This window comes from Macrobrachium rosenbergii, chromosome 16 (assembly GCF_040412425.1).
Source record: "Macrobrachium rosenbergii isolate ZJJX-2024 chromosome 16, ASM4041242v1, whole genome shotgun sequence".
NCBI classification, from domain to species: Eukaryota; Metazoa; Arthropoda; class Malacostraca; order Decapoda; family Palaemonidae; genus Macrobrachium; species Macrobrachium rosenbergii.
The window spans coordinates 50920241-50947052 of NC_089756.1; the positions used below are offsets into that span (position 1 = coordinate 50920241).

The 26812-nt window shown below is 38.4% G+C and overlaps 1 protein-coding gene across 16 annotated transcripts in view; it reads left to right on the forward strand.

Annotated features, from left to right (window-relative positions):
- Positions 1-26812, forward strand: part of Abl (tyrosine-protein kinase Abl) — a 329539-nt gene that overhangs the window by 250691 nt on the left and 52036 nt on the right. For 3 of the 16 annotated variants that reach the window (XM_067119106.1, XM_067119107.1, XM_067119109.1), the window contains exon 1: positions 7833-9539. The exons of 12 other annotated variants lie outside the window; for them this stretch is intronic. In XM_067119106.1, the coding sequence (XP_066975207.1) occupies positions 8726-9539 (814 nt within the window). In that variant the 5' untranslated portion in view covers positions 7833-8725. Of the gene's footprint in view, positions 1-7832; positions 9540-26812 lie in introns of those variants that run through there. One more of the 16 variants, XM_067119108.1, reaches the window with a different exon arrangement.

The window sequence follows — 26812 nt, forward strand, 5'->3', positions numbered from 1 at the left end:
ATTCCTCCGTGCCGTTATGAGAACTATAAAAAAGCGAAAACTTTTCCAAACTGCCTTTACGGCCTAGCATAACCAGGGCCAGAGCGAGTGCCACCGACTAATTACAGCGATACTGATGAGGCGAGAAGTGCCAGCCGTGAGCGAGATGCTCCCCACATTCACAAAAGCAGACGATGAAAGTAGGGGAGAAAATTCTTTCATTCTTCTTTGAGCAGTTTTTCTCCTTCGTTCTCTCTCTCTCTCTCTCTCTCTCTAGCATATGGTCAAAGCACAGAGTCTGTTAATACCTGTGGCTTTGGTCTCTTGTTTTGTCGCCTCCGTCGGACCGTGCTGGGACTTTGAAGTTGGTTTGTTTGGAAATGACGCGGCTTGGCTGCTTTTTAAGTGTCTCCGGCGAGAGAAGATTGTCGTGCTCGGAGGCGCACCTTCTGAACTTGCTTTGAGAAATCATGAAATCGTTTTCGAGTGTGAGGTATTCCGTGGGCGTGTTCCTAGCTTCTATCGAATACTACGCTTTATTAAGAATCTTAAGAACAAATTTGATTTGTGTTCAGCTTATTGTTTTTTTCGCAATTTAATGAAAGGTCAGTGCTCTAATATTAAAATAATTTTTTACCTGCTTTGAAGTCTGTTGCCCTCTTTGCTGAGTATGAGAACCTTTAAGAAAAGTGAAGTGTTTAGGATGTGTAGATGTATTTAGCTGATAATTTTTAGTTAATTTCTTTTTCATACACTCACTTTAGTACTGTAAAACAAGGGAATACTTTAGGGAGGTGACAGTTTTTTAGGGAGATGTACATTCATTACTGATTAACTTTAATGTCTGCTTTTCATGGTAGGTGTATATTCTTCCATTAAGGACTGTTTCAGATCATGATTATTAGTTTACGTTTGAGAGAGAGATAGAGAGAGAAAAGGAAGGTAGAGAGAGAGAGAAAAGGAAGGAGGGAGGAAGAACAGATATCAAAAAGCATCGCAGATGAAACCTTGAAATAAAAATAAGGAGAGAGAGAGAGAGCAGTGGAACAGCGGATGTGGGAACCCCAGAGATGATAGGCTACCAACGGTCATTCTACGACTAAAAGAGAGAAAATGTGGTATGTGCTCTCTCTCTCTCTCTCTCTCTCTCTCTCTCTCTCTCTCTCTCTCTCTCTCTCCTTATTTTTATTTTAAATTGTCATATGTGATGCCTTTTTGGTATCTATTCCCCACTATTCTCTCTCTCTCTCTCTCTCTCTCTCTCTCTCTCTCTCTCTCTCTCTCTCTCTCTCTCTCTGGCCTCATGATGGCCTACTCTGCTCACGTATTGAGGGACCATCGTTCGTTTCTCGAACAGAATGAGTAGTGACGATATGTTTGTGTTCTCCAAATTCTTAAAATCATCAGTTGACCGAAGCAGGAATCCAAGAGAGAGAGAGAGAGAGAGAGAGAGAGAGAGAGAGAGAGAGAGAGAGAGAGAGAGAAAAAGTCTAGATGTGCGTTCATTGCCCCCTTCAAAAATATTATGCCAGCAAAACGGGAATATTTCTTCAAACCAGTATGAACTTATTCATATGATACTTTTTTTATCACTATTTCTCAATATCGTTTCACATTAGCAAATTCTAAATCTATTCTGTTTTATAATTCTTTACTTATCACCGGCAGTCTCTCCCTCTCTCTCTCTCTCTATCTTTCTCTCTTCATTTCCCCGTGACCACTCTCAGCGTCTGCAACTTTCGCTTTCACCAATCCTGCCGTGGCGACCTGTTGAGCAGTTAGGTGACACTGCTTAATTCTTGCGTCTCTTTGTCCGTCTGTTCAAAGAGGAGGAAAGAGAGGAAACCTCTAAAAGAACTGTTGAGGAGTTCTGTTATGACTGGATGGCGGACAAGACCATGGGTGCCCCTTATTCGGGGACACTGAAAGTCGTGACATCACTTCTTTTTAAGAAAGAGTCGCAGAATGAAGAAGTTTGTGCGGTTGAGCTCGGTCTCGAGAAAGTGAACAGATTGTCTGGAGTCGTTTAACCTTCCTTCCTCCATCTGCCGTACTGCCACCATCATCTGCAGAATAAGTGCCTTTGATGGTTATTTTCTCGTTAGTTTTCTCTAAAACTACCAAAAAAAAAAAAATCTTCTGCAGCTAAATTGATCATGGTTTATAATTACAGAAAGGGAGAGTTGCCGGAATTTGCGAGGTATGTCTCTCATTTTATCGGCTTGAATTCTCCCACGAGTGGCTTAATGTTAACACAAAATTATTGTTTTTGGGAATTAAAAGTAAATCGTTTAATGCCTGTAACTAAGCTTATTCAGCAGTGTTGTTGTTGATTTTGTTATTGATTTGATTCTTGATGTGTTGTATTTTCACCTGGCGACTTTTTCTCACGATCACCCATGAAGATGTAGCACCAAGTCTTATATACCACTCACCATAATATGCTTTCTCTCAGTCTTCACTCGGTTTTCACAGCTACATCTAAATATTATGTGACGTGTACGTTGTTAACACGTCTTAATATGTTTCAAGAATGTTTTGAACGAGCAAGTACAAGACAAATGCATATTTGAGACCTACCCGTCGATCATCATTGACTGATTTAAAATTACCAAATTTCACAACAACGTAAGTCATTGGGGCAATGTTGTCATCGTTAATAAATAAAAAATGCATATTTAAGTGTAGCTTATTTAAAGTCAGACTTATCGCTAATGCACCATTGTTTAAAGAAGGAAAAAATAAATTTTAGATTATTTTCGTGCTTCAGTTTAAAAAAATAGCTGCAAATCTTATATTGATTTTTTGGCATTCAGCCACTTCTAAGATGGTGGCACACCTGAAACTTTCAGCCTATTGAAGGAGACCCCGCTCCTATGGATTATGAAAGATTTATTTTTTCAAACTCCCTACTAACGCCATGATATTGTAGTAAGTCCGCTATTTCTTAAAATCTCAAAATACCTTGTTATATTTCTCACTTAACTCTGTCATTAGCGCATTTGAGTCTTAGCGTGGTCTCTGTATTCAGATAGTTCCTCGTTGGACGAGTCGGTAGAGTTCACGGGTAGCACTCTGCTAGGCCCGAGTTCGAGTCTCTGGCCGGCCAGTGAAGAATTAGAGGAATATATTTCTGGTGATAGAAATTCATTTCTCGCTATAATGTGGTTCGGATTCCACAATAAGCTGTAGGTCCCGTTGCTAGGTAACCAATTGGTTCTTAGCCACGTAAAATAGATCTAATCCTTCGGGCCAGCCCTAGGAGAGCTGTTAATCAGCTCAGTGGTCTGGTTGAACTAAGGTATACCTATTTTTCTGTATTCAGATTTGTTGTTTCTTTGTGTACACGTGTGAATTACGTCCGTATGTATGAATAGAACGGAATTATTTTTCTGGGTATATGGAACATAATTTTTAAATGGATTTTCTGTTAGAATGGACTGCATTCAGGGAAACTTGATAAAGAATGAAGTGCAAATAATAAATAGTTTTTCTCTTTTGTCAGAGTGAACTATGAGGCAGAGCGCTTTTGTGTCAGGTGGCTAGATAAAACATTAAAACTTTTTAGAATGATTCACTCGTTGTAAAACGTTTTTGCCTCAGATACACAAACAAAGGAAACCGTTCTTGTATCAAATGAAACACTATCGTCTTTTGGGTCAGGTTGCATATTCACAATAAAGCTTTCTCATTGCAGGTGAAACTTAGAAAAAAAGGGGGGTTTTTTGGACGAAACACTATTAATGAAACTTTTTTTTTTTGTCTGGTGGAACGGAAAATAATTTTTTTTTTTTTTTTGCAACTACTGGAACATTTAAATCAATATTTTTTATGTCGTTTGGAAAGCGCGCACAATTAGATTGTGCTAGGTCACTTTCAGTAAACCTCGCCAAGTCGGGATGGATGTTAAGCCCTTAATCTGTAAATTGCATTTTGCCAGTGACAAAAGACACGGCCTATTGAGAGGTTCTTTTTTTATATGTATAAATGTAGGTTAGCGATTAAAGCAGATTTATTTTGCACTCAATAGCCCAGTGAAATTAGGGTGTGTTTTGTTTGTTGAAGTAGAGAATGATGCTGAATTTTATTCACAAAATGTTTTATCATCGTTTTCTTTTTATTCGGCATTGCGTTGTTATGACTAGTCCTTGTTATGTGTACATGACACTTGGATATTTTGTTTTTGTTTACTTAACATGTTTTGTATAACATAATTTATCTCTTATTTTCAGTACAAAAGAGGGTTGTTATTATTATTATTATTATTATTATTATTATTATTATTATTATTATTATTATTATTATTATTATAGTTTTCTTGCATTCATAGGAACATTTTAAGATTAGACCCAGTTTTCAATATTTTTGTTTTTCCATCTTGCATTGATAGACATAGACAAGGTATTGGATGTAAAAGATTGATCGTTATATATTAGGCTTATTTGTTTTCCTCGCAATATGCATGTAACTGACTTGCATTTTGTTTTTATTGTAATACGCAAACACGCCTTTAGATTAATTTTTCCTTACACTGCCGAATAAAAGCCTCGATATTCTAGCGTTGACAGCGCGTGCTGTTGTTGCTCAAGGTAGATAAATGCTTTAGTGCAGAGAAACTTTTTTTTTTTAAGTAAGATGAATATTTTTTCTGGTAGTGAGGAATTTTGTAAAAGTTGGACAGTATTTTACGATTTGTTGTGAAGATTGCGGGTGTGGATTTATTATTATTATTATTATTATTATTATTATTATTATTATTATTATTATTATTATTATTATTATTATTATTATTATTATTATTATTATTGAGAAACAAATTCACAGTTATGTAACTGTGCGATTATATTTTAAAATAAATCTCTACATAGATCTTTCGAGAACCTACTATTATTATTATTATTATTATTATTATTATTATTATTATTATTATTATTATTATTATTATTATTATTATTATTATTATTATTATTATTATTCTTCCTTCATTATAGATTTTATTTTATTCTTCCTTCATTGTAGATTTTATTTTATTATGAGGGTGAATTATTATTATTATTATTATTATTATTATTATTATTATTATTATTATTATTATTACCTAGCAGTATCCCCTTTGTTCCGTTAGATTTTATTGCGAATTTCTGAGGGCAAATGCATTTCTATCTCTCTCTCTCTCTTTTCCTCTCCCCCAGGCACTCCCCTTCATCTGTTGCAAATTGTATATGACCCTTGCCAGGTATCGACATTCCTTTATCGATAATGTATGCCCATGGCGGACTTGAAGGGGCGTGGTGCGGACGAGTTGGAACTGTGGGGCTCATCAGAATATCTCTCTGATTTTTTCTTATTTGTTATTGTATTCAAAACGCATTTTTGTTTGTTTGTTTGTTAGTGTCTCCCTGAGGATGCTGTGCATTTGAAACCTGAAAAGTTCAAGCGAAGATACAATGCATTACTACTGCAAAACAGTTCTCCTGGTATTTTAGTAATTTACTTACATTTTTGTGTATTTATTTATTAATTTCTTAATTTTATCTCTTTTAATAACTGATCTGTTCTTTCTGCATTTCCTATTACCTTCTGTTACTTCTTTAGAATGAGCACCATATTCTTAGGAAGCTGGAATTTCAAGTTAATGACCCCTGTGGGCTTGTTCCATATAAATAAGGCTCATCTTCTGAATAATTATAATAATAAGTTTATTAAGGGCACGGCCTTGTCTATTTATGCCTCGGTTTCTGTTTAGGAATGTCATGTCTTCAGGTCCCACTTTCTGATCTGCGGGTTCAGCGTCTTGTTTGTGCTTAGGCTTTGTTTGTTTGTCCTGAGGGATGCGGTGTTGTTTGATAATGTCCTGGATTCCTTTCAATATTTATTTCTTTATTGACGATTGAATATTTCCATTCAGTCGTTTATTTGACGATTGAATAGGTCTGGAAACGTGTGCACGTACTTTGTGTTTGCTTTGTGTGGGTGCTTTATGCATACGTTATCTCTCTCTCTCTCTCTCTCTCTCTCTCTCTCTCTCTCTCTCTCTCTCTCTCTCTCATATATATATATATACATATATATATATAATATATATATATGTATATATATATATATATATATATATATATATATATATATATATATATATATATATATATATATATATATATATAATATGTATGTATGTATATAGATGTATGTATGTATATTATATATATTATATATATTTTATATATATATATGTATGTATATACATACGCACACACATTTGTGCACGTGTATGGCATATACCGTAGATGTATAAAATGTTTAAATAACGAGCTGATGAAACGCATGGCTGAAGGAATCTTTTAAAGCGGCGTGCAGCCTGTTTCGCCGGAACTTTGAAAAGGGAGAGAGGGAGTGATTTTGTCTGATCGAGTTCATAGGACAGGCGATGCATGATTGGTGTATTGTTACTCGGCCATAATGGCTTGATTGGCTGATTGGGCTCAACGGATTGGAAAAAGCCATTTTGTCGGTATTTATGTAGTATTTTTAGAATCCACGGAAAAATCGGATGGTATTATTGCTCTCGGTTTTGAATGCTCTCCTAATTTTGAAATAGTTTTGAATGTTGAGGTTTTGTTTTAGCGGTGTCGTAAAAAAGGTGGATTGTTTTTGGGGAGTAAACGTTCTGATATGCTTATATGTTTATGCATTTTCCATTTGTTCTTTTATCTTTGGGGAAGAATGCCAAGCATCGTAAGTTTTTTTTGTTTATATTCTTTTCTTCCTTTGAAATAATGCAGAATTAATTTCTCCTACTGCTCTCTCCTGCGTCGTAATAATTAATTTTCAAGTCTCTTTTAGCTCTCTGCTTCCTTGATCCCTGTAATTTTCCCCCGTTCTGAAGGTGTGTTTTCAGAATGATAGGACCTTTGTTTTTTCTTACCCGTTCTTAATTTTTCTTCTTCCTTATACCTCCTCGTCTAATTAAAAACCATCAAGTATCCAGTCCCGCTGGCTTTAGCGTGAAGGTGCAATTTATGCGTTATTAGTTCGCTGCCTTATTTATTTATTTTAATTTTTGACGAAGATTCGGAGAATTATCTTTCATGCTCTCAGCAAGCGGACATACTTTTTTGAGCGGGGACTCCATTCTATAATGGAAGGGTCGCCAGTTTTACATTGATTCTCTCTCTATTTTCACATCGACGGTGTATTCTAGACATCGAGCCACTGATCATTCTGATGCATATTTCAACATCCGTATCGTGTGACATTACCAGTTTGCAATATTTATTTATTTACGTGCGCTTTGGCTTGAAGAAGCCCTCTCTCTATCTCTCGTCGCAGCCTTCTTCTTTGTCTTCGTTGTTTAATCCATTTTTTTTAAATATCTACATCCTTGGCTGGGACATGATCTTATTTTGAATCCATTTTTTCTTGCGAAAACCATAAATTCCTTTTTTTTTTTTTCTTTCATGCGAAATCTAAAATTATATGTTACAGATTATAAAACTCCCTGCACATCCTTCTCTCTCTCTCTCTCTTTCTCTCTCTCTCTCTCTCTCTCTCTCTCTCTCTCTCTCTAAGTCCACGTCATTATTGCTTTTGTTAAACCCTCGTCATGATGAAGCATGATCAGCCACAAGGGCCCTTTTAATCTTCTCGAGTCTTGACTTTGAACGGCTACTCCCCCTCCCCCCTCTTTCTCCCCCACTCTCTCCCCTTACTCCCTCTCTCTCCTCTTTCACTCTCTCTCTCTCTCCAGATCGCGGACTCGTAAAATAAACTTTCACCAACTTTGGACTGAGGGGCGTGTGTTGTGTTATTGGCGCCGGCGCCAGGAGAGTCGAACTTGCTCGCCTGTTTGTGTCAGTTTCGAAGTGTGGTCCGTCTTGCCCACACGCCCACACCCTGCGCTCTCTCTCTTGGATCTTTTTTACTGTGGGAATCCGTTTATTGTGTTCCCCACACCCCCTCTTTTCCCTGTGGGCTTACGCTTTTACCCTCCCTCAGCTCCGGGACTAGAAGCGAAGTTTAAAGTTAAGAAAAATTCGAGTTCGGACGGAACCTTTTTTGGATACAAACCCGCTTTGTTTTCGGCCGGTGTTTACATCTGTGACGAGTGAGTGTTGATTAGTTTTTTTACTCTCCCTGAGAAAAGACGCAGACTTCGTGAAACTAATATATTTTTTGTGAATTACGGAATTCTTTAGGTAACTGCGTACTTCGTATGGAATTAAAACTGGGCGTAATAGTATGTTTTGGTGGAATTAGAGCATTATAAGCGTGGTGAGTGGATTAAAAACTGTAATTATATTCCAGTAATGCTTAGCAAAGGTTTAATTTGGATATTTTATAACAACTGTGCAGTGTGAAGTGTTTCTGTAACGTTTTTGAGTAAGGATTTCTTTTTATTTCTTTAAGAAAGGTAAAAATGTGCGGTTGAAAGGATGAAATAATTTAGTGCACGTCCCCAGAAGGGTTTTAGTAATACACGCCATCCCAACTGTGAAGTATCATTGTCGCCTTTGTAGAAGTTGAGCCATCAACCCGAGAAACCGTCGGAGTGCCTCTTTGCTTCGTTGTTAAAACATTTTCTTGCAGTTTGTTAAGTCTCCGAAAATCCTTCAGATTGCCAGGGGACTTCATTAGGCTTAAATGACTGCAAACCAACACGCCCTTTTTCTCCGACAAAGGCGGGTTCTGTTGGTCGTTTGTGTTTAATGGGGATATCAAGGAGCGATAAGGGCGCTTTTTGTTTGCTATGAAGTTGGTCGGGTGTGGTGCGAACTATGACCGTGATGGGGAGTTTGTTGGAGAGACACTGCTAGACGGAGATGTTGGGGAGACACTGCTCAGAGGTGTGCATGCTGGTGAGAGGATCTTGTTGACGAAAAATGTGGGGAATATGCTGTTGAAAGGGGTAGATGTTGGGGATTCTCTCATCAGAAAAAATAGCGGGAGAGCACTGCAAAAGGGCGTACCTGGTGTTGGCGAAGTCCCCGAGAGAAAAAATGTTGGAGAATCACGACTAAGATACGGTGGCGAGGATTTATCCAAGAAGGTACGTAATAGCGGCGATCGAACTGAGCTTTCTGATCTGAATAACTTGTCGAAAACATGTAAGAATGACGGCGGGTTACGGAGACCAAGCGAAGCATCGTCCATTTTCAGAAGAGTTGCCAAAGATCACCAACCCCAAATTTCAGAGAGGAAAAGAAATTTGCCCGGTGTCGATGGTGATCAGTCCGGTGGCCGTGTCAACAGAGAAGCCCACCCAAGAGATAAAGGGAATGAAGGAAATGTGAAAAGCGGGGAGTGTAGCAACGAAAAGCACCTCATGAAAACTGTGGCAGCCAAAGTATTTGCCTCGAGATCCTTTCGAAGCAAGGAGGAAGACGACGCTCCCCACAAGAAGAAGAAAGTGAGGGAGAGAAGCTTTCTGAGGCATCATAAGGATCGCTTTCAGAAGCCTCAAGGCAAAGACCACCTTCCAGCCAAGACGCAGAGTGATCTCCAGCCTCGGTCATGCTCGGAGGGAAGCCGCCTTTCTGGTCAGGTCACGGAGAGGCGCAGAGGTGAGTGGCTCTTATTTAAAAGAATGAATGAACGGGGAGAAGGGTTTTATGGCAGGTGAAGGGTTTTACGGCGTGTAACTCAATCATATGAATTTTATGTCCCTGCCAGATTTGTTGTTGAAGTGGGAACAAGTGAGACCACATATTTATTTAACTACCTTACGGTTTCTTGTTCAATTAAATACATGTCAGTATTTGCTGTTTTATCTTCGTGTTGTTTTATTATAGTTTTAACGAATGCTGGGTACGAAAATATAAAAACTAAGAAATTCTTTTTTCACTCCCACTTTGTATTTTACTCACACATATTGTATATATATATACATATGTTAGTTTGTTGTAATACACACACACACACACACACATATATATATATATATATATATATATATATATATATATATATATATATATATATATATGTATGCATTTATGTGTGTATGCGTATATGTATATATATACAGTATATCTATAAAATATGTGCATACACACACAAATGTTTTTGTAATTCACCTTAAGAGCCGTTAACTTCGAGCTAGGCTTCGAGTGTTGTCTCAGCAGCCAACGGGAACGCTTATCGAACCGAAATGAATTATATTGCAGCTTATGGAATAATTAGAAGATGTCAAGTGAAACCATCCGCTCTGGAATAGAGGAGGAAGTTTCACCTCCTGCTCTGCCGGAGCCGGGTCAAGAGGTCACCAGAGGTCACATCTATGGAGGGATTTATATATAGACTAACAAGAGCAAACAATGAGGGTGTTACTCTCCGCTATTGTTTGGGGGCGATTCTTCTCTTGTCTTTGGACATTCCACGTTCTTTCATTTCTGTAACATTTATATTTTATGTTCTTTTTTATTTAATTTAATATTTATACTTTTTTTTTAAGGTAACTCTAGTTATTTTAGTAGGTTTTCTTATTTTTTCATTTGATTTATATTTTCAAGCATACACTGGCCTCATAATAGCACGGGTCATCAACCTTTAAAATCACCAGATTTTAAACTAAAATTCACGCCCGCATTTATATCATAAAATACATATCATGCAAATTTTCTTTTTATAATTTTCCGCAATATTTTTGTTGAATTTGTATGCTTTTTAATACTACCTTGGTGCTTGTTTTAATAAACGTAACTAATTAGTTGGATGCAGATAATTATGCACCATTAAAAACCAATTAAAAATTAGATACCATTAAAATCCGGTTAAAAAGCTTTATTGTGTCTCGTCATAGTATCAAAGGTTTGATGATTTTTTTTATATAGGTCTAGGAATATATTTTTGTGTATTTTTAGGGCATATTTGTTTTTTTTTCATTGTGAGCTTGTTTGTTATTGTTTTTCTGTGGGTGTGATTGTTTGAGGGCGTGGTCGAGGAGAGGTGCAGGCTCGTTCCAGCCTTATAATGCCGAACAATACAATTGGCAACGGTATTTCACGCTTATGGCGTTGGATGGAGTGGATTTGATTGGAGAGAGAGAGAGAGAGAGAGAGAGAGAGAGAGAGAGAGAGAGAGAGAGAGAGAGAGAGAGAGAGATTTAGGATGTGAGTAACCCATTATCAGCCTCTATTACCATATGAAAATCTAGCATTGTTACCATTGGATGATAATAGTTTGTCATGCGTATTCTTTTGTTTACAACAGTAGTAATGTCAATGATACTAGTATATTTTTAGTATTGTCTTTAGTAACAGCAGTAGGAATGATAATAACAACGATATACATACTTTTAAAATCAGTATCATTACTGTTAACAACAGTAGCTTAATCATTACTGTTAAAAACATTAGCTTAATAATAATAATAATATAATAATAATAATAGACCGCCAGCTCACGTTCTCTGCAAAATCCCTTGGCAGCAAGTTTTGATTCCTTCCCTCGCCAGCCGGAAAGATCAACAAGCTCCCCTCCACAAACAAGAGGTATCCTCCTCCTCCTCCAAGTTGTGAGAAGTGCTGAACTTGCGCTCTCGATTCTGCGAGTTCGATGATATCCCGGCCATCATTTCTTATCAGCATTCTCAGCAGAAATAGATTTTCTCACGGGGGAGAGAGTACGTTTGGTCGTGGGGTCTCTTAGTCTAGAGGCCAAAGGGAGTGGCTGTCCGGTGTCCACATGTAGACCAGGTTCGATGGTTCAAGAAATGGAGTCAGGAGGAAAATGAGATAATAATAATTATAATTATATAAAGAACTGGGCGTTACTGTGAAGGAAGCGAGGCCATGAAGTCTTTAGAAATAGCTTCTTGGCGATGTGTCCGTGAAAATACAGCTCCGTAAAAAGAAAAAAAGAACACGATTTGTTTTTGCCATGATAGGTGAGAAAAGAGCGTTTGTCCCCCTTTTTTCTCCATGGCTCTGCTCCCCTCTAAGTTAAAAATTAAGTATATCTTAGTTTAACCAGACCACTGAGCTGATTAACAGCTCTCCTAGGGCTGGCCCGAATGATTAGACTTATTTTACGTGGCTAAGAACCAACTGGTTACCTAGCAACGGGACCTACAGCTTATTGTGGGATCCGAACCACATTTTGACGAGAAATGAACTTCTATCACCAGAAATCAATTCCTCTAATGCTTCATTAGCCGGGTAGGAGAGTCGAACGCTGGGGCCAACAGCGTTCCGGGCGACAGCTCTATCCACCCCTCCAACGAAGAATGCTCCCCTCGGCATATTAGCACTATAAGGGGGAAAGAATCAAGATTAAAACATTTATGATTTAAAAAGAGCCAGAGCATTGCAAATAGTCTGCCCCTAGATTCTTTGGTTTTCTGTTGTATTTAAATCACATGATTTGTGATCTTGAAAGAGACTTAATGATCATTATTGCTGGTCGTGAACTGGCGTTGCAACATCTAATGGTCATGAAGGAAACAGCCGTGAAATTATCAAACGGGCCTGCCCCCATTCTTTCTGTAGTGGATATGATTGGCAAATGGCATTATCCCATTTCTAGTTTCTCTTCATTTTTTTGGTCAGATCATCATCATCAAATACAAAGACTTTACTGGGCACTGTGAAAGTAGGTTGGGATGTTATTTTAACCTGGTCAGTGTGGTTATTTCCATCATTCTTTGTATAACTCTCTCTCTCTCTCTCTCTCTCTCTCTCTCTCTCTCTCTCTCTCTCTCTCTCTCTCTCTCTCTCTCTCTCTCTCTCTCTCTCTCTCTCTCTCTCTCTCAAATAGCTTTGCCCAATCCAACTTAAGCCCAAGTTCATGTGTACCTCTTCAAATCCGAGCATCGGCTGGCTCAGGTGTTTATATGAAATTACCGTAGATATTTCAACTAAAACCTTTTCCTCCCGTAAAAAAACATCTGGGATAGTTAAGATGATTTCTCTTAAAAGCGTAGCAACTAAAGGTGATAAATAGAAAGCAGGAAAAAATTGAGCTTCACACGCAAGAAAAAAGCAAGATCGGTCTTTTAAAAGAAGAGAGGTTGTAGGACTGGAGGACGACATATGACACGTTTTCCGTTTTGTAAAGTGGACGAACACTTTTTGAAGCTAATTTAAGAATCATTTATTATTTGGGGCCGCCACAAGGGCTTGAGAAAAAATCAAATACGTCGTATGTCGCCCGACTAAGTTCACATACTTTTATTGCTATTTTAATCTATTAGATTTTGTTTCACTTTGTTAGTATAGTTAATGCTCCTTTTTTCTATCCATCGCACTCGTAAGTTGTTTGACTCTTAAGCTGTTTGTAAAAGAGTCCTCATGACAGCAAGGCTTACCATTAATGTCCCGAGATAGTATGAGACTGCAGTATCTCTCGCTAAACTTGTAATTACGAAGAAATTCCACACATTCTTCTGACATCTTGTAAATGACAAAAATTCTTTTGGAACACGATCGGAACGGAACAAAAGTTACGTGGGATTTTCTCGTGTGTGTGTGTGTGTCTATATTTTATATATATATATATATATATATATATATATATATATATATATATATATATATATATATATATAGTATATATACATATAGTTAGCAACTATACTGGATCCCTCCTTTGAAATAGTTTGAAAAGTTAGGGGCATCCTTTGATCTTCTTTATTACAAATCTGTTTTTTAAGTCAGTTGTCAATCTTTTTGGTAAAATTATTATTATTATTATTATTATTATTATTATTATTATTATTATTATTATTATTATAAGCCTCATAAGGTACGTGGGTTTAAAATCTTTCTTTTTCAAAGCTTTATATGTGTTGCTCAGATCCCACAATACTTTATAATTTTGAAGCATGCTTTTATAATGATACTGATTAGGCAACAATGTAGCTTATTTGTTTAAATAACGCTTATGTTTGTTGATGTAGTTATAGTGAAGAATACGATATAATTGTAATTTGCATATTGTGTTTTGTATACATACCTTATTATTGTTTTTTATAGGTTATAGATGATATCAATTATCAACAGCTCTTCTTTGCTCATTTTTGCGATTCACACCTGGTGCCGATTTATTGTTGTTGTCACGACACGGGTAAAAGCAGACCACTCACCTGTCATATTCGCGTGCGTTTGCGGGGGCTTTCTGTGTCTGCCTGGATCCCCAGGTGCCATTTTTTAGCCAAGCGTCGATGGCTTACTGTCTAAGGGTCATGGGGTCAAAGAAAAGGGCGAGAGAGAGGTCACACAGGTGGGCGGAATCCATATGCAATTGGAGTCTCTTCCCCCTCGCTCCAACTCCCGCTTCCCACTCATTCTTGTCGTCTCTCTCTCTCTCTCTCTCTCTCTCTCTCTCTCTCTCTCTCTCTCTCTCTCTCTCTCTCTCTCCGTTTCTTCTGCCTTTGGTGGTCCCTCTCCATTTCCTTGGCTGGTGTTCTTTCACTTCCTGCGTCCTCTTCCTTTTTTCATTCTCTTTTTCGTCTTCTCCTCCTCCTCCTCCTCCTCCTCCTCCTCTCCTCCTCCTCCTCCTCCTCCTCCTCCTCCTCCTCCTCCTCCTCTTCTTCTTCTTCTTCTTCTTCTTCTTCTTCTTCTTCTTCTTCTTCTTCTTCTTCTTCTTCTTGCAGCTAAGGGGAGAAACGAGCGGCTCATCTCTCATTACGGCAACCAACGCTCTTTTTTTCACCCCAGCCAGCATCATTGTAACCGTCGTCATAAACGAAGTATTTATGCGGTCTTGCGTTGATAAATGTTTTCTCTATATGATAAGTATTGACTTTTTAACTTTTAATTTCGTGTTTTTAATGTATGTATGTATGTCGTTGCTAGAATTTATAAATTATGTACTCTCTCTCTCTCTCTCTCTCTCTCTCTCTCTCTCTCTCTCTCTCTCTCTCTCTCTCTATATATATATATATATATATATATATATATATATATTATATATATACAGTACATACATATACATATATATATATACATATGTATATATATGTATGTATATATATATATATATCTGTATGTATATGTATATATATGTATGTATATATATATATATATATATATATATATATATATATATATATATATATATATAAAATTTATATAATTTTGAACAAAAGCGAGACTTTCCCCCTAATTGAGAAAAGGACGAAAGACTGAAAACAATTCTTCTCGCTGTTAGTTTCATTCTCGTAACTGCTGTATCACCTCCGTATGGAAAACTTTCACTGCATTTACCACTTTTCAAGCATACAACTGTCTGTATATCTATCTATTTATGTATAAGTGTATATATGCAAGTATTACACTCGCGGCCATCAGTGCGTATGAGTGTATTCTGAAGTGTGTCTTGCGAGCGTGCCTGGACGTGTGTTTATGAGACGTGGAAATTTCCTAACATGTGTTTAGAGAAAGTAGACTTGTGCCTCAGTTGTTATTAGTGCCAAAAGGAGGAACGCGAATTTCCAGTTGTCATGTCCGGTGGTTTTTACTGAAATGGAAACTTCCTAATCTATGAGATTTTCTCTTTTGGCTTTTGGAGCCTCATTCTCACCCATTGCCGCTCCCATCGGACTTCTAAAGTCTGTCGTCAGTTTCAGTAATGGGACTATGATAGACCTTGTTCTTTTCTTATGTTCTTCTCAGAATGGAAGACAATTGTAGCGAAAACGTCAAAATCCCTTAATAGTTTTTGTATTTCATTATTATTTCATTTTTTCAAACGCTTCCTTTTGTTCCATATTTTTCCAGCTTCAGAGAACTGATGAGATTGGAAGGTAAAAAAAGGAGAGAGAGAAATTCATCATTGTTAAGCAGAAAAATAGTGGCGCAGAACCATTTGTTGTTCTGTGTTTTAAAAGGTCGCCGGTCAAATGATAATATGCAAACATAATGTTTTTCTGTGTCGATATACTTGACACTCTGAGATTTTTGTTTGCACTTATTCCGTGTTATTTTTTGGATGGTTTGGTCGAGTTTGGTCGAATTGTATTATAAGGAGTCCAGTTTATTTCTTCAGCATATTGTTTGCATTCCATTAATAACTGTAATGTTATTTATTCATTCCCGGTACAAGATCTTGTTAAAAATACCATCAATTGTCTCTTTGAGAGTGCGTGTGCGTGTATTGTTATAGCAGCCTACGTCCCTTTTATTTGATCTGACAAGCAAATGTGACTCCATAAAACAATTAGCCTAGTTATCCCAAACGACATGATGCGATTCAGGAGTTCAATACTTTATTGTCTTCTTCCACGGATGCTGGCACAGGAATGGATTTTTGTTTTCTATAAAAGAAAACTATTGAGATGGCTATTTGTCTGTCCGTCCGCACTTTTTCTGTCCGCCCTCAGATCTTAAAAACTACTGAGGCTAGAGGGCTGCAAATTGGTATGTTGATCATCCACCCTCCAATCATCAAACATACCAAATTGCAGCCCTCTAGCCTCAGTAGTTTTTATTTAAGGTTAAAAATTAGCCATGATCGTGCGTCTGGCACCACTGTAGGTGCCAACAACACAAGCCACTACCAGGCTGTGGTTGAAAGTTTCATGGGGTGCGGCTGAGAGTTTCATACAGCATTATACGCTGTACAGAAATCTCGATTGCGCCGAAGACACTTCGGCGCAGTTTTTTTTTTTTTTTTTTTTTTTTTCCCCTTTCAAACGAGCCGACTCCGTGATTCAGCCTTATGAGTGGGAATGAACTGCTGTCTTGATATCCTCGGAGCTATCCTTGCTGAGGTGAGCGACTTCAGTTGCCACTAACTTGATCTTTGTACATTCCTTATTTCATCCAGTGGGCGACAATATGGACCTCCATCATACGAGTATATGCTTTAAAGACTCCTCACTCCCTCCTCCCGAAATTAAATAAATAAGTAAGTAAAGGTACCACTTCATATGTTAATATGTTCGACCGCTGCTGTGTTGTTTCCCATCGTGGTTTGGAGTATTACATTAATTGCTACTTCCTTCGTATCAGCGTAAAGTTAGTTTACGTTTTGTTGCCATAGCAACGGAAGCTTACCTTTCTCTCCCCGTTCACAAAACATAAGTAATTATGGACGCATCGCGCAATCATTTCCCAAGTCAGTCTCTCTCTCTCTCTCTCTCTCTCTCTCTCTCTCTCTCTCTCTCTCTCTCTCTCTCTCTCTCATTTGGTGATGGATGGGGTTGAAGGAAACGATAGTATTGGACGTTGGATCTTGACCTCCGAGACTTAAGCTATTGGTAGTTGCTGTGACATCTCTTGATATCTGTTTATTCATTAGGGGTTTTGTTTTTATTTCGTATAAATAGCGCTGTGGCATTGCTTTTCTCTGTGTACGAAAACTCGTAATCCTGGAAGATGAGAGAAGAGACTGGTGTTCTTTAATGTTGATGAGAAAGGCTAAAATATAAGTACAAGGTATTTATGACAGGTTTCCTTTGGAGCACGTGTTTGAATACCATATTTTGTCCCATTCATTTTTATTGATCATTCCTGTTGGGCTCAATGAATGAATGTTAATTCATTACATAGCACTATTTTCATCATCCAGAAAGTAAACCGTTCATAGTTTTTAAGTATGCTCTGATCATGTCTGTAAAATTGCCACCTGCTTTTGTGACTTACTATAAAACATTTTGAGTGGCATTATTGCAAGAACGAAATCGGGTCCCAATTTCAGAGCGGGCGTATAAGGGGCGTAATTGTTCCTACCTCCAGAAATGCCAAAATCGTTCGAATATTGTATGGAGAGACCATAGGGCCGAAAATTCCGCCAATTTTATTTTTGAGGGCGGCCGGACTCACTCACTCACTCTCTCTCTCCCTCCTCATGATGACCTATTATTTACGCCTCCACCTCTCTCTTCCTGATCTGTGCATTTAAGGATATTTAATGAGTTTAATATCCTGTATTAAGCCGTTGGCTTCTGAGAGGTGAGACCTTATTAGTGCATTTTCCTTTTTTTTTTTATTTATAAGATATCTTCATTGGACGACTTTTTTTTTTTTTTTTTTTTTTTTTAAAAGTATGGTGACGTGAACTAATCCTCCCAAGAATCAAATCATAAAGGTTAGTTTCGACTCATCTGTACATATTCGTGTTGAATTCGTGTTTTTGTACTTGGAATCGAAGTCAATCCATCACCAACATAAAATTTTTGCGAAATGAGATCATTCAAAATAATCAGAACACTTCCAAGAAAGTAATAATTTAGAACACTTCCAAGAAAGTAATAAGAAAAGACAATACCAGAATGACCCGCATACAAAAGAGATTATCCGTCAGAAACAGATACCCGATTTGAAATGTGTGGAAGGCACATTGGCCTAAAAGGGGTACCCTGTCTCTTCCAGGCTTCTACTGGAAGGACGTGAGTAGGTTCCCTTGGTTACCAGGGTCCCCGGGCTCCATAATTAAGCCCGGCGGAATTCTCTGGGGATTCTGAAGGAAGTCTTTGCTGGAGACACTCTAGTGCTGTTTTATAAAGTAGGCCTCTTTGCTGGCTTAATTGTATAGCCCAGGGATCCTGGTTACCTAAGGGGACTTGTTCAAGTCCTTCCTGTAGATGTCTGAAAGAGACCTGGTACCCTTTTTTTGGCCAGTTTGCCTTCCACCCATTTCAAATGGGGTGTTTGTCACTTAAGTATCTTCTACTTTTGCGTGCAAGTACTTGGTGTTACCTTTTCTAATAACTTTCTTTCATTCGGTGAAGATAGGGGGTTCTTCTGTAGGTTGTTACCGCCCACCGTGCGTCTCGTGCGGCGTACTGCTAGATGGTCTAAAGGTGCTTACATTGTGTTTTCAGGATTTCCAGCTTCGATACGTTTTTGCTTTTCAATTTTCGTGAGTTCGCTTTAGCCTTTTTGCGCCAGAGTACCTAAACTTTTCTATTTTTTCCCTTGAAGAACAAATCCTTCGCATTGAGCTCAGTAAGAGTGTAGAAATGGGACTTTGTGGTGTCTTAAAAATATAATGATGATAATGTAAAGACTGACAGGTGTATCATGTAATAATATAACTAAAGATTGCGGTTCGAGGGATTTTAACGCATTGCTGAGCTGATCTCCGATACATTTGTGTTGATATGTATATGTGAATACGCATTTATACATGCACACTTAGGGAATCTTCTAAATTCGTGTAGCCCTCCTCCGTCAAGAAGTTGGTTTATATATATTTTTTCTGGTGTTTGGCCCCACAGTATGAAGCAAGTTTTCTTATCGCGTATCCTACCAGGACAGGAACGTAATACAATGTAAATTGTCAAAGAAAATGTACCCACTGCGATTTTTTTTATGTAGATATTATATTTTTTAATAGTAATGAAGCAGCATTTCAGTTCTATATTAACCTTATTTGAAAACTTTTAGTCTGTGCGGGGTACAGATTACTTATTGTAGTAGATAATGTTGCACACGAAGTGAGTATCTTCTATAATAATGAAATCCGATCGGATCTTTCTTGTTTGTCCGCCCCAGGCAGGGGCATGGTAGGTATGGGATCGAGAGGGTAGGGGAGACATGACACATCCACCCTCCTCCTGCAAACCTGTTTGTCCGCCCCAGTTGGGGGCGGGATAGGTAGGGGATTGGGAGGGTAGGGGAGACATGACGGTCAGCGTCGGGTTCTAGCTCAGCGTAACGCGCGCCGTGAAACTCGTTTATTAATAATCCTCCTGGTTTAACGTGTCAGATTATGAAAGCTTTTCAAAGAGTATTACTGTTTGGTCTATTGTGAATGTGTATTATTGTTATCAAAGCTTGAGAATTGCCTGTACTGAATTTGAATACACACACAGCGTTTGAGGTATCAATACTTACCGGTATTTAAAAGTAGTGTTGCCTGTAAACAATGCACGGAAAACTATGGCGCTCGGATGAAGAGAAGGGGTGGAGCAAAGTTGATTTTGGAATTGAGAATAAGGAGGGGGATTTTGAAGTTATTAAGACTCTGGTAGAAACTCATCTCTTCTTTAATTACTCGAAGGTATAATCATCAGGAGAGCTCGTTAATGGCTAATAAGGGAGTCATTAACGCCTACCCTTCTCGATTCGCGACTTCCTTCTCTACTTGGTTTCACCCCCTACTTTAATTTTGCTTTATTTGTTCTTCTCTCTCTCTCTCTCTCTCTCTCTCTCTCTCTCTCTCTCTCTCTCTCTCTCTCTCTCTTTCCTATGGCATACACATTACATCATCATCACTCTGTCATGATTGTCATGATTAAAAGCCTCTCTCTCTCTCTCTCTCTCTCTCTCTCTCTCTCTCTCTCTCTCTCTCTCTCTCTCTCTCTCTCTCCTCTCTCTCTCCATGTAGAGGGGATTCATCGGAAATTATAATTGCATATTTTTGATACAATCGTGACTCTTATGGTTTCCCCCTTCCGCTTATTAGGGCCAGAACCTCTTCTCTGTCTAGGATCCTTCAACATCCTCACCTCGACGTATCCTGTCTAAATACTTCTCTCTCTCTCTCTCTCTCTCTCTCTCTCTCTCTCTCTCTCTCTCTCTCTCTCTCTCTCTCTCTCTCTCTCTCTCTACGCATCCTGCTACGTCTTACGCTCATCTTGAATAAGTAATTGCGCTCTCTCTCTCTCTCTCTCTCTCTCTCTCTCTCTCTCTCTCTCTCTCTCTCTCTCTCTCTCTCTCGTTTTTAGTCCTGTTGGAATCGATGTCTTAGATTACTAGATGTTTCGAAATAGGTTTTTTTTGTTTTGCACAGAACTTTTCTTTTCAAGGAAAAAAGTGAAATCTCTTTTCCCCCCATCATCAGATGTCTAATCTCTATCATCATCTTGCGGAGAAAGTGAAGGCATGATTTCTTGAATATGCACTATGATTTTCGTAATAGAACACTTTTTCTCCGACGAGAGACCCAGTTCAGTCTTATAGGTTGACAACCCCCGCGGGGAGGGGGGGGGCCGGTTAGTGCCGTCAGTGCACCTCCTGCGGTGCACTGAAGGCATTACTTAAGATTCTTTGCGGCGCGCCTGCGGCCCCTAGCTGCAACTCCTTTCGTTCCTTTTACTGTACCTCCTTTCGTATTCTCGTTCTTCCATCTACTTTCCACCCTCTCCTAATAATTGATTCATAGTGCAAGTGCGAGGTTTTCCTCCTGTTACACCTTTCAAACTTTTTACTGTCAATTTCCGTGTCAGCGCTGAATGACCTCATAGGTCCCAGTGCTTGGCCTTTGGCCTTAATTCCGTATTCAATTCCTATAACTTGAAACGACTTGGATCCATATACTTGAAAACTTCAGTGTCTTTCTTGAAGTTAAGAATGAAATATGTAGTTGGCAGTTATTTGACTTGAGTCGCAGCCAGGTTGAGAACCGGCACGGGTGTAGCAACTTTATCCCCAGTGATTTATAACAATGGAAGTTTTACACTCTCTGGAACCAATCTTGTAAGAGGAAAAGATGTATGAACACCGTGAAGAAAAAGGTGTGCCCTCCCGGCCACCGAATCCAAGTTAATTCGTGGATGATGCTAATGTGCTCATCTCTGGGCCACAGAACTCTCTCTCTCTCTCTCTCTCTCTCTATATATATATATATATATATATATATATATATATATATATATATATATATATATATATATATATATATATATATATATATATAATAATGTGTGTGTGTGTGTGTGTGTGTGTGTGTGTGTGTAGGGGGTTGAGGTGGAAGCAAAATCTCGACCGTCTCTTAGCTCGACTTGAAATTAGGGCCAACTGACTTTCGGCAGTAATAAGGTCACCGCCTCCTCACTATAGCCTTTACCATCTTTACCATCCCCTCTTTTTCTGTCTTCGTCTTACCATTCCGCTTGTGACACTCTCTCTCTCTCTCTCTCTCTCTCTCTCTCTCTCTCTCTCTCTCTCTCTCTCTCTCTCTCTCTCTCTCTCTCCTATCATCTCCAAAACTTATGTGACAATGAGAACAAAGCATGATGTAAAGGACAAGAACAAGAAAATAAAAAGTATCGCCTTATAAGTAGCTGAAATCATACACCATCGAACTCAGGTATGTGGAACCGACATCAACCCGAAATGATAGGTTGCTCCTTGCGGTCCTGGGTTGAGGGGTGAGGCTTGCGGGTGGGGGGAATTTGTTGGGTGAAGATGAAGATGGGATAATAACCCCTCGGGAGGGGGAAGAGGAAGAGGGGCGGGTGTAGGGCGAGGGGTGTCTCGTCAGCGGACGTTTTTGTTAACGTTTACAAGAGCCGAGGAGAAGAGATATGGAGATAAGAGGGTGTGTCTTACGGGGACGTGTCTCTGTCTTTGTTTGTTTGTGATGTATCTTGGAGTTGGCTGGGTCTCTTTCTTTGTTTCCTCCTAAGGGTTTTCTTAGCTTTATTTTATAATTATTACATTTTTGTGCTACATGAAATATTAGAAGTGTGCACGTTTATACGCACATGTGTTCTTTTGAGTCTATATATTATATTTTCTGACATTCTTGTTCACTCAATGTTCTTGTGCTTCATAATATTGGGGAAAATAGTATTGACTTTCTACCCAGTCAAGTTTTATTACACACAGCGAAATAGATGGTCCAGATTACTCGTGGTCTTGTATGTTGACTTTACATGACGTGGCATTATATAGCATTGTTTAAAAATTTTCCGATGTAATGGATGTATTTGTTGAAATACATGTGAATAAGTTCCTTACTGGAAGCGTAATCTGTGAGTAGATGCTTCGAGACCAGCCAAGAAATTAACTGCTAGTAATAAATGGTATTAGGTGACACCGAGGACCAGCAGCATACTGAAGACACTGGGATGAAGTCAATGGTTAGGCCAGTGGTTCTCAAACTGGGTGCCGTGGCACCTTGGGGTGCCACAGACAGTGCCTAGGGGTGCCGCAAGATTGTCATGAGTTTTGTCTTGGCTAGATCATCTCAGTGAACATTTGCAAATAAAAAAAAAAAGGTTTGCAGAAGTACTCCATATAATTATTATCAGTGTATCTACTCCAATACGTTCACACACACACACACACATACACACACACACACACACACATATATATATATATATATATATATATATATATATATATTTGTGTGTGTGTGTGTAGTATGGAAAATAATTTTATTCATTAAATAAGAAGTTAATTCATGCGATATGGAGGGATGGTGAAGAAGGTGCCACGGTAATGATTACATTAGTTAGGGTGCCATCACTCAAAAAAGATTGAGAACCACTTGGTTAGGCTAATGCCATGAAGTTGATGCTTAGGGTGCAGTGTTCACGCTGCCAAATTGCCTCCTGACGTAACGCTAGTATTCGCCCGTATGTCAGTAAAATGGAAAACAAACCCTTTGTTGTTGTTCACGAATACCGTAACATATTCCACGAGGTTGGGGAGGTTTCCAATAGCTTTCACCGTAGTGAACCTAATAAGAAAAGAGGCTTTTAACAGACCTCTCTGCCTTGAGGATGTGGTGACATACGGCGGCGAAGTTGTTTTTCTTTTCCACCGGAGAGAAAGAAACGACAGTATGCGACAGTTTCACCTGTCACTTTGATGGCTCCTGGTCACTTTCAGATCGCAGAAGGGATTGTCTGGACTTTTAGAGCTCGCTGACATATGGAGCCACAGGGGGAAATTGTTTCGGGGCCATGTGAAGCATCCAGTATTGTTTGGATAATTTATATGTTGTCAATAGTTGGACGTGTACCGTTGCGTAAACTTTAGTTTTTTTTTGTATTGTCTGCTTATGTGCTCTTTTCTTTATGTATTCATTAATATATGTGATCTTATTTGTAATGAGTATGTTTTAGGCTGCTTAATTTATGTTGAATAGACTTCATAAATTAACAGAAATAACAAATACTCGCATGTTGAGCTGTTGAAATCTTGTGGGAAAGTCTTTTCAAATATTGGAAAAGATCAGCGGAAGTGGGTTTTGAGACCACTGTTGTTTTTTTTTTTTTTTTTTTTTTTTTATAATGCCACAGCATGTTAATTTTGTTTTGTATATTGATTTTCTGATTCTGGTTGACTAAAAAGAATCCTATATTTGTTTCTTACTAAGTAAATGCCCAGTGACGCCCCAAGTCATTGACATTAAACGCCTTGTAATTCATTTCCTGTAAAGTTTGTTTGGACAAGTTTTGTTTTTTTAATTGTGGCATATTCAGTTGTAGCTGCCTATATCCGAATTTGTATAATTTCTACTGTTTTGTAGCTCATTAGTAAGAGATTTGTAGAGCATTATGCCATAAGACCTTTCATCAAAACTTGAATGAAATAAGATTTTTTAATTAAATTATAGGTCAAGTTATAAGAACATGCAAGATTAATCAGAGGTAAACATTAGAATAGTTTTTGTTGAGAATGTAACCAGTTAGACTGGGAACACCAAAACATATTGTACAAGAACTCTCCAAGGCCGATTCTATGAACACATGTTGGATATAACTTAAAAAACAAGCCTTCATCAGGGCCAGGTCCCCCTCCCAGAGGGTACAGGGAGAGGAGTTAGGCCAGAAGGGTGAAATTTGGGAGTGGAGAGGGGAACCGAGGCCGAATTGGCATCCGTTGTATCTGCGTCGTCGTAGTGGTTAGAGCGTGCGATGGGCGAAGGAAGGGGACAATTGTATGTCATCTGCTCTGACGGGCGATTTCCTATAGGGTACTCCTGCACACCCATCCCGCGGGGTAGTAGGATGCTGCTGGGCCTCCTCTTATTAGTGTCCTTCCCGCGAAATTGGGGATCATGATATTCTCTTTTGATTGGAAGTTCTGCTGTGTTGCGTCATTTCTTCTTTTTGAGCAATACAGGTTGCAAAAGCGGCAAGGGACCGTGCTGGCTCAAATTCACTTAGTAGAGCAAGTACTTATCGATATAATTATTAGCCTACTATTGGTGTTATGGACTTCTGTCAACCAGTATTAAACTTTCAAGTTAGAATGAAAATAGTTTTTTTTATTTACTATTCATTGTCAATCGAACCAGTTCTGTTTATAGTTCATACACGCATATGAATCCTTTCCACAGTACTTTTCACCATGATTTGAAAATTTTAACACATCTTTAAGTATTCAAGGATATCTTTCCCTTTGCTGCTTCTTCTCATGTGTTCTATCTCTTCTTTTCTGGATCCCCCCCCCCCCAATTTCTGATTTTTACTTGCTTCAATTAACATTTTAATGGGAGCAAGGTGGGGAAGCATTAATAAAGTGGATATGGGTTGAGTGATTTTTTTTTTATTTTGGGGGTTTTAGTTTTGTAACTCTGAACTTTTACAGAATTTAAATTTCAGGCATCATTGATCATTGTAAATGTGACATCATTTCACTGAAAATCAATCCATCAGTACCTTACTAAATGTTCTGTACAGAATTTTCATTAACCATCCCTAATTTCGATTTCAGAATTTGTCGGTTTTAATTTGGATGCTTAGTTCCCCCATCACATCCTTTTTTTATTTGTACATTTATCTTCATAAATTGCACTTTTTTACATTTATAGTCTTGCTTTTATCTCCCTAAAATACTTGCCCTCCAGATCCAGAATTTGTCCCTGAAGTGATTCTACCAAAATTTCATTTTCTGAATTAACCAAGATTAATTCGTGGGTGTCTACTACATTCCAAATTAACTCTTACGTATCCTCCCGAATTTGCAAAGTTTTTTTGTCCTTGCCAAATTATCTTCCAAAGTAACACTAATGCACCCATCTGAATCCTTTCTCCTTATTATATTTGCCCTCCAAAAATTTCCCTCTCTTAATTTACCGCCCCCCAGAATTTCTTCTAAGTTTTCTTTTGAATTTTAACGTCTTGCTAAATACTCTACGGAATATCCTGCTTATACCTTTGAGAATGCGCCCCTCCGTGACTTAACCATATTGAATTTACCCTCGTGAATTAGCCCCTTTGAATTTGTCTCCTTAATCCTCATGAATTTACTCCTCATGACTTTAGTCCTTTTGAGGTTACCCTCCTGACCCCGTCACTCGTCTAGTGTTGGCATTGTGCTAATTAGTGTGGCACGGACCTAATTTTTTCACCCATGGCATAATGCTTTTCTCCAGTTCACGTTGTTAGGATTCAAGGTACGCTTTAATGAGTGTTTGAGGAAGTCTATTTTTAGCAGGCTGTTTATGAGTGAAAGGGAGTTTCAGAATCCTTCTCTCTCTCTCTCTCTCTCTCTCTCTCTCTCTCTCTCTCTCTCTCTCTCTCATGTAGATCTTTCTATCGTAATCCAGCCGAGATTGTGTGTACATCATCTTTTGTACTCACGGCCTCAAACCTATGGAATAGCCTGCTCTATCTATCTCAGTTATTACGAATCACCTCTTACAAATATTGAAATATAAATTAGACAAGTTCCTGGATATCCTACCGGATAAGAAAAGATTCACGGCCATCGGTCATTTCAGCGAGCATAATACAGGGGGTAATTCTATCTGTCACCTTTTATTCAGTCCTGAAGTCAGAGCCAACACCATTGTTTTCTTTAACTGCAATAAATAGTGTCCTTAGAGGGTGGGAGGGTCTCGACGAGGTAATCTCCCACCCGCAGAAGGGTGGGACCAATTGTCAGGTGGCTTTCAGATGGTAATATCTCTCTCTCTCTCTCTCTCTCTCTCTCTCTCTCTCTCTCTCTCTCTCTCTGAAGACGTCACGTTCCAAGACAGCAGCCCGAGGAAATAGTATAAGCGGTAATTCTTGTCAGCGATGGAAATGTGATTGTATGTTGACAGAACCTTAAAGATATAGGATAACGGTAATTACCTTTGAAAACGAGACTGAAAACAATAAACAAAATGAAGGCGGAGATATCTGTCAGGTAGTTGTTGCGATAGATTAGCTCACGAGACATTTCATAATGTCATTAATTACGAATTGACATTATTGACGTTGC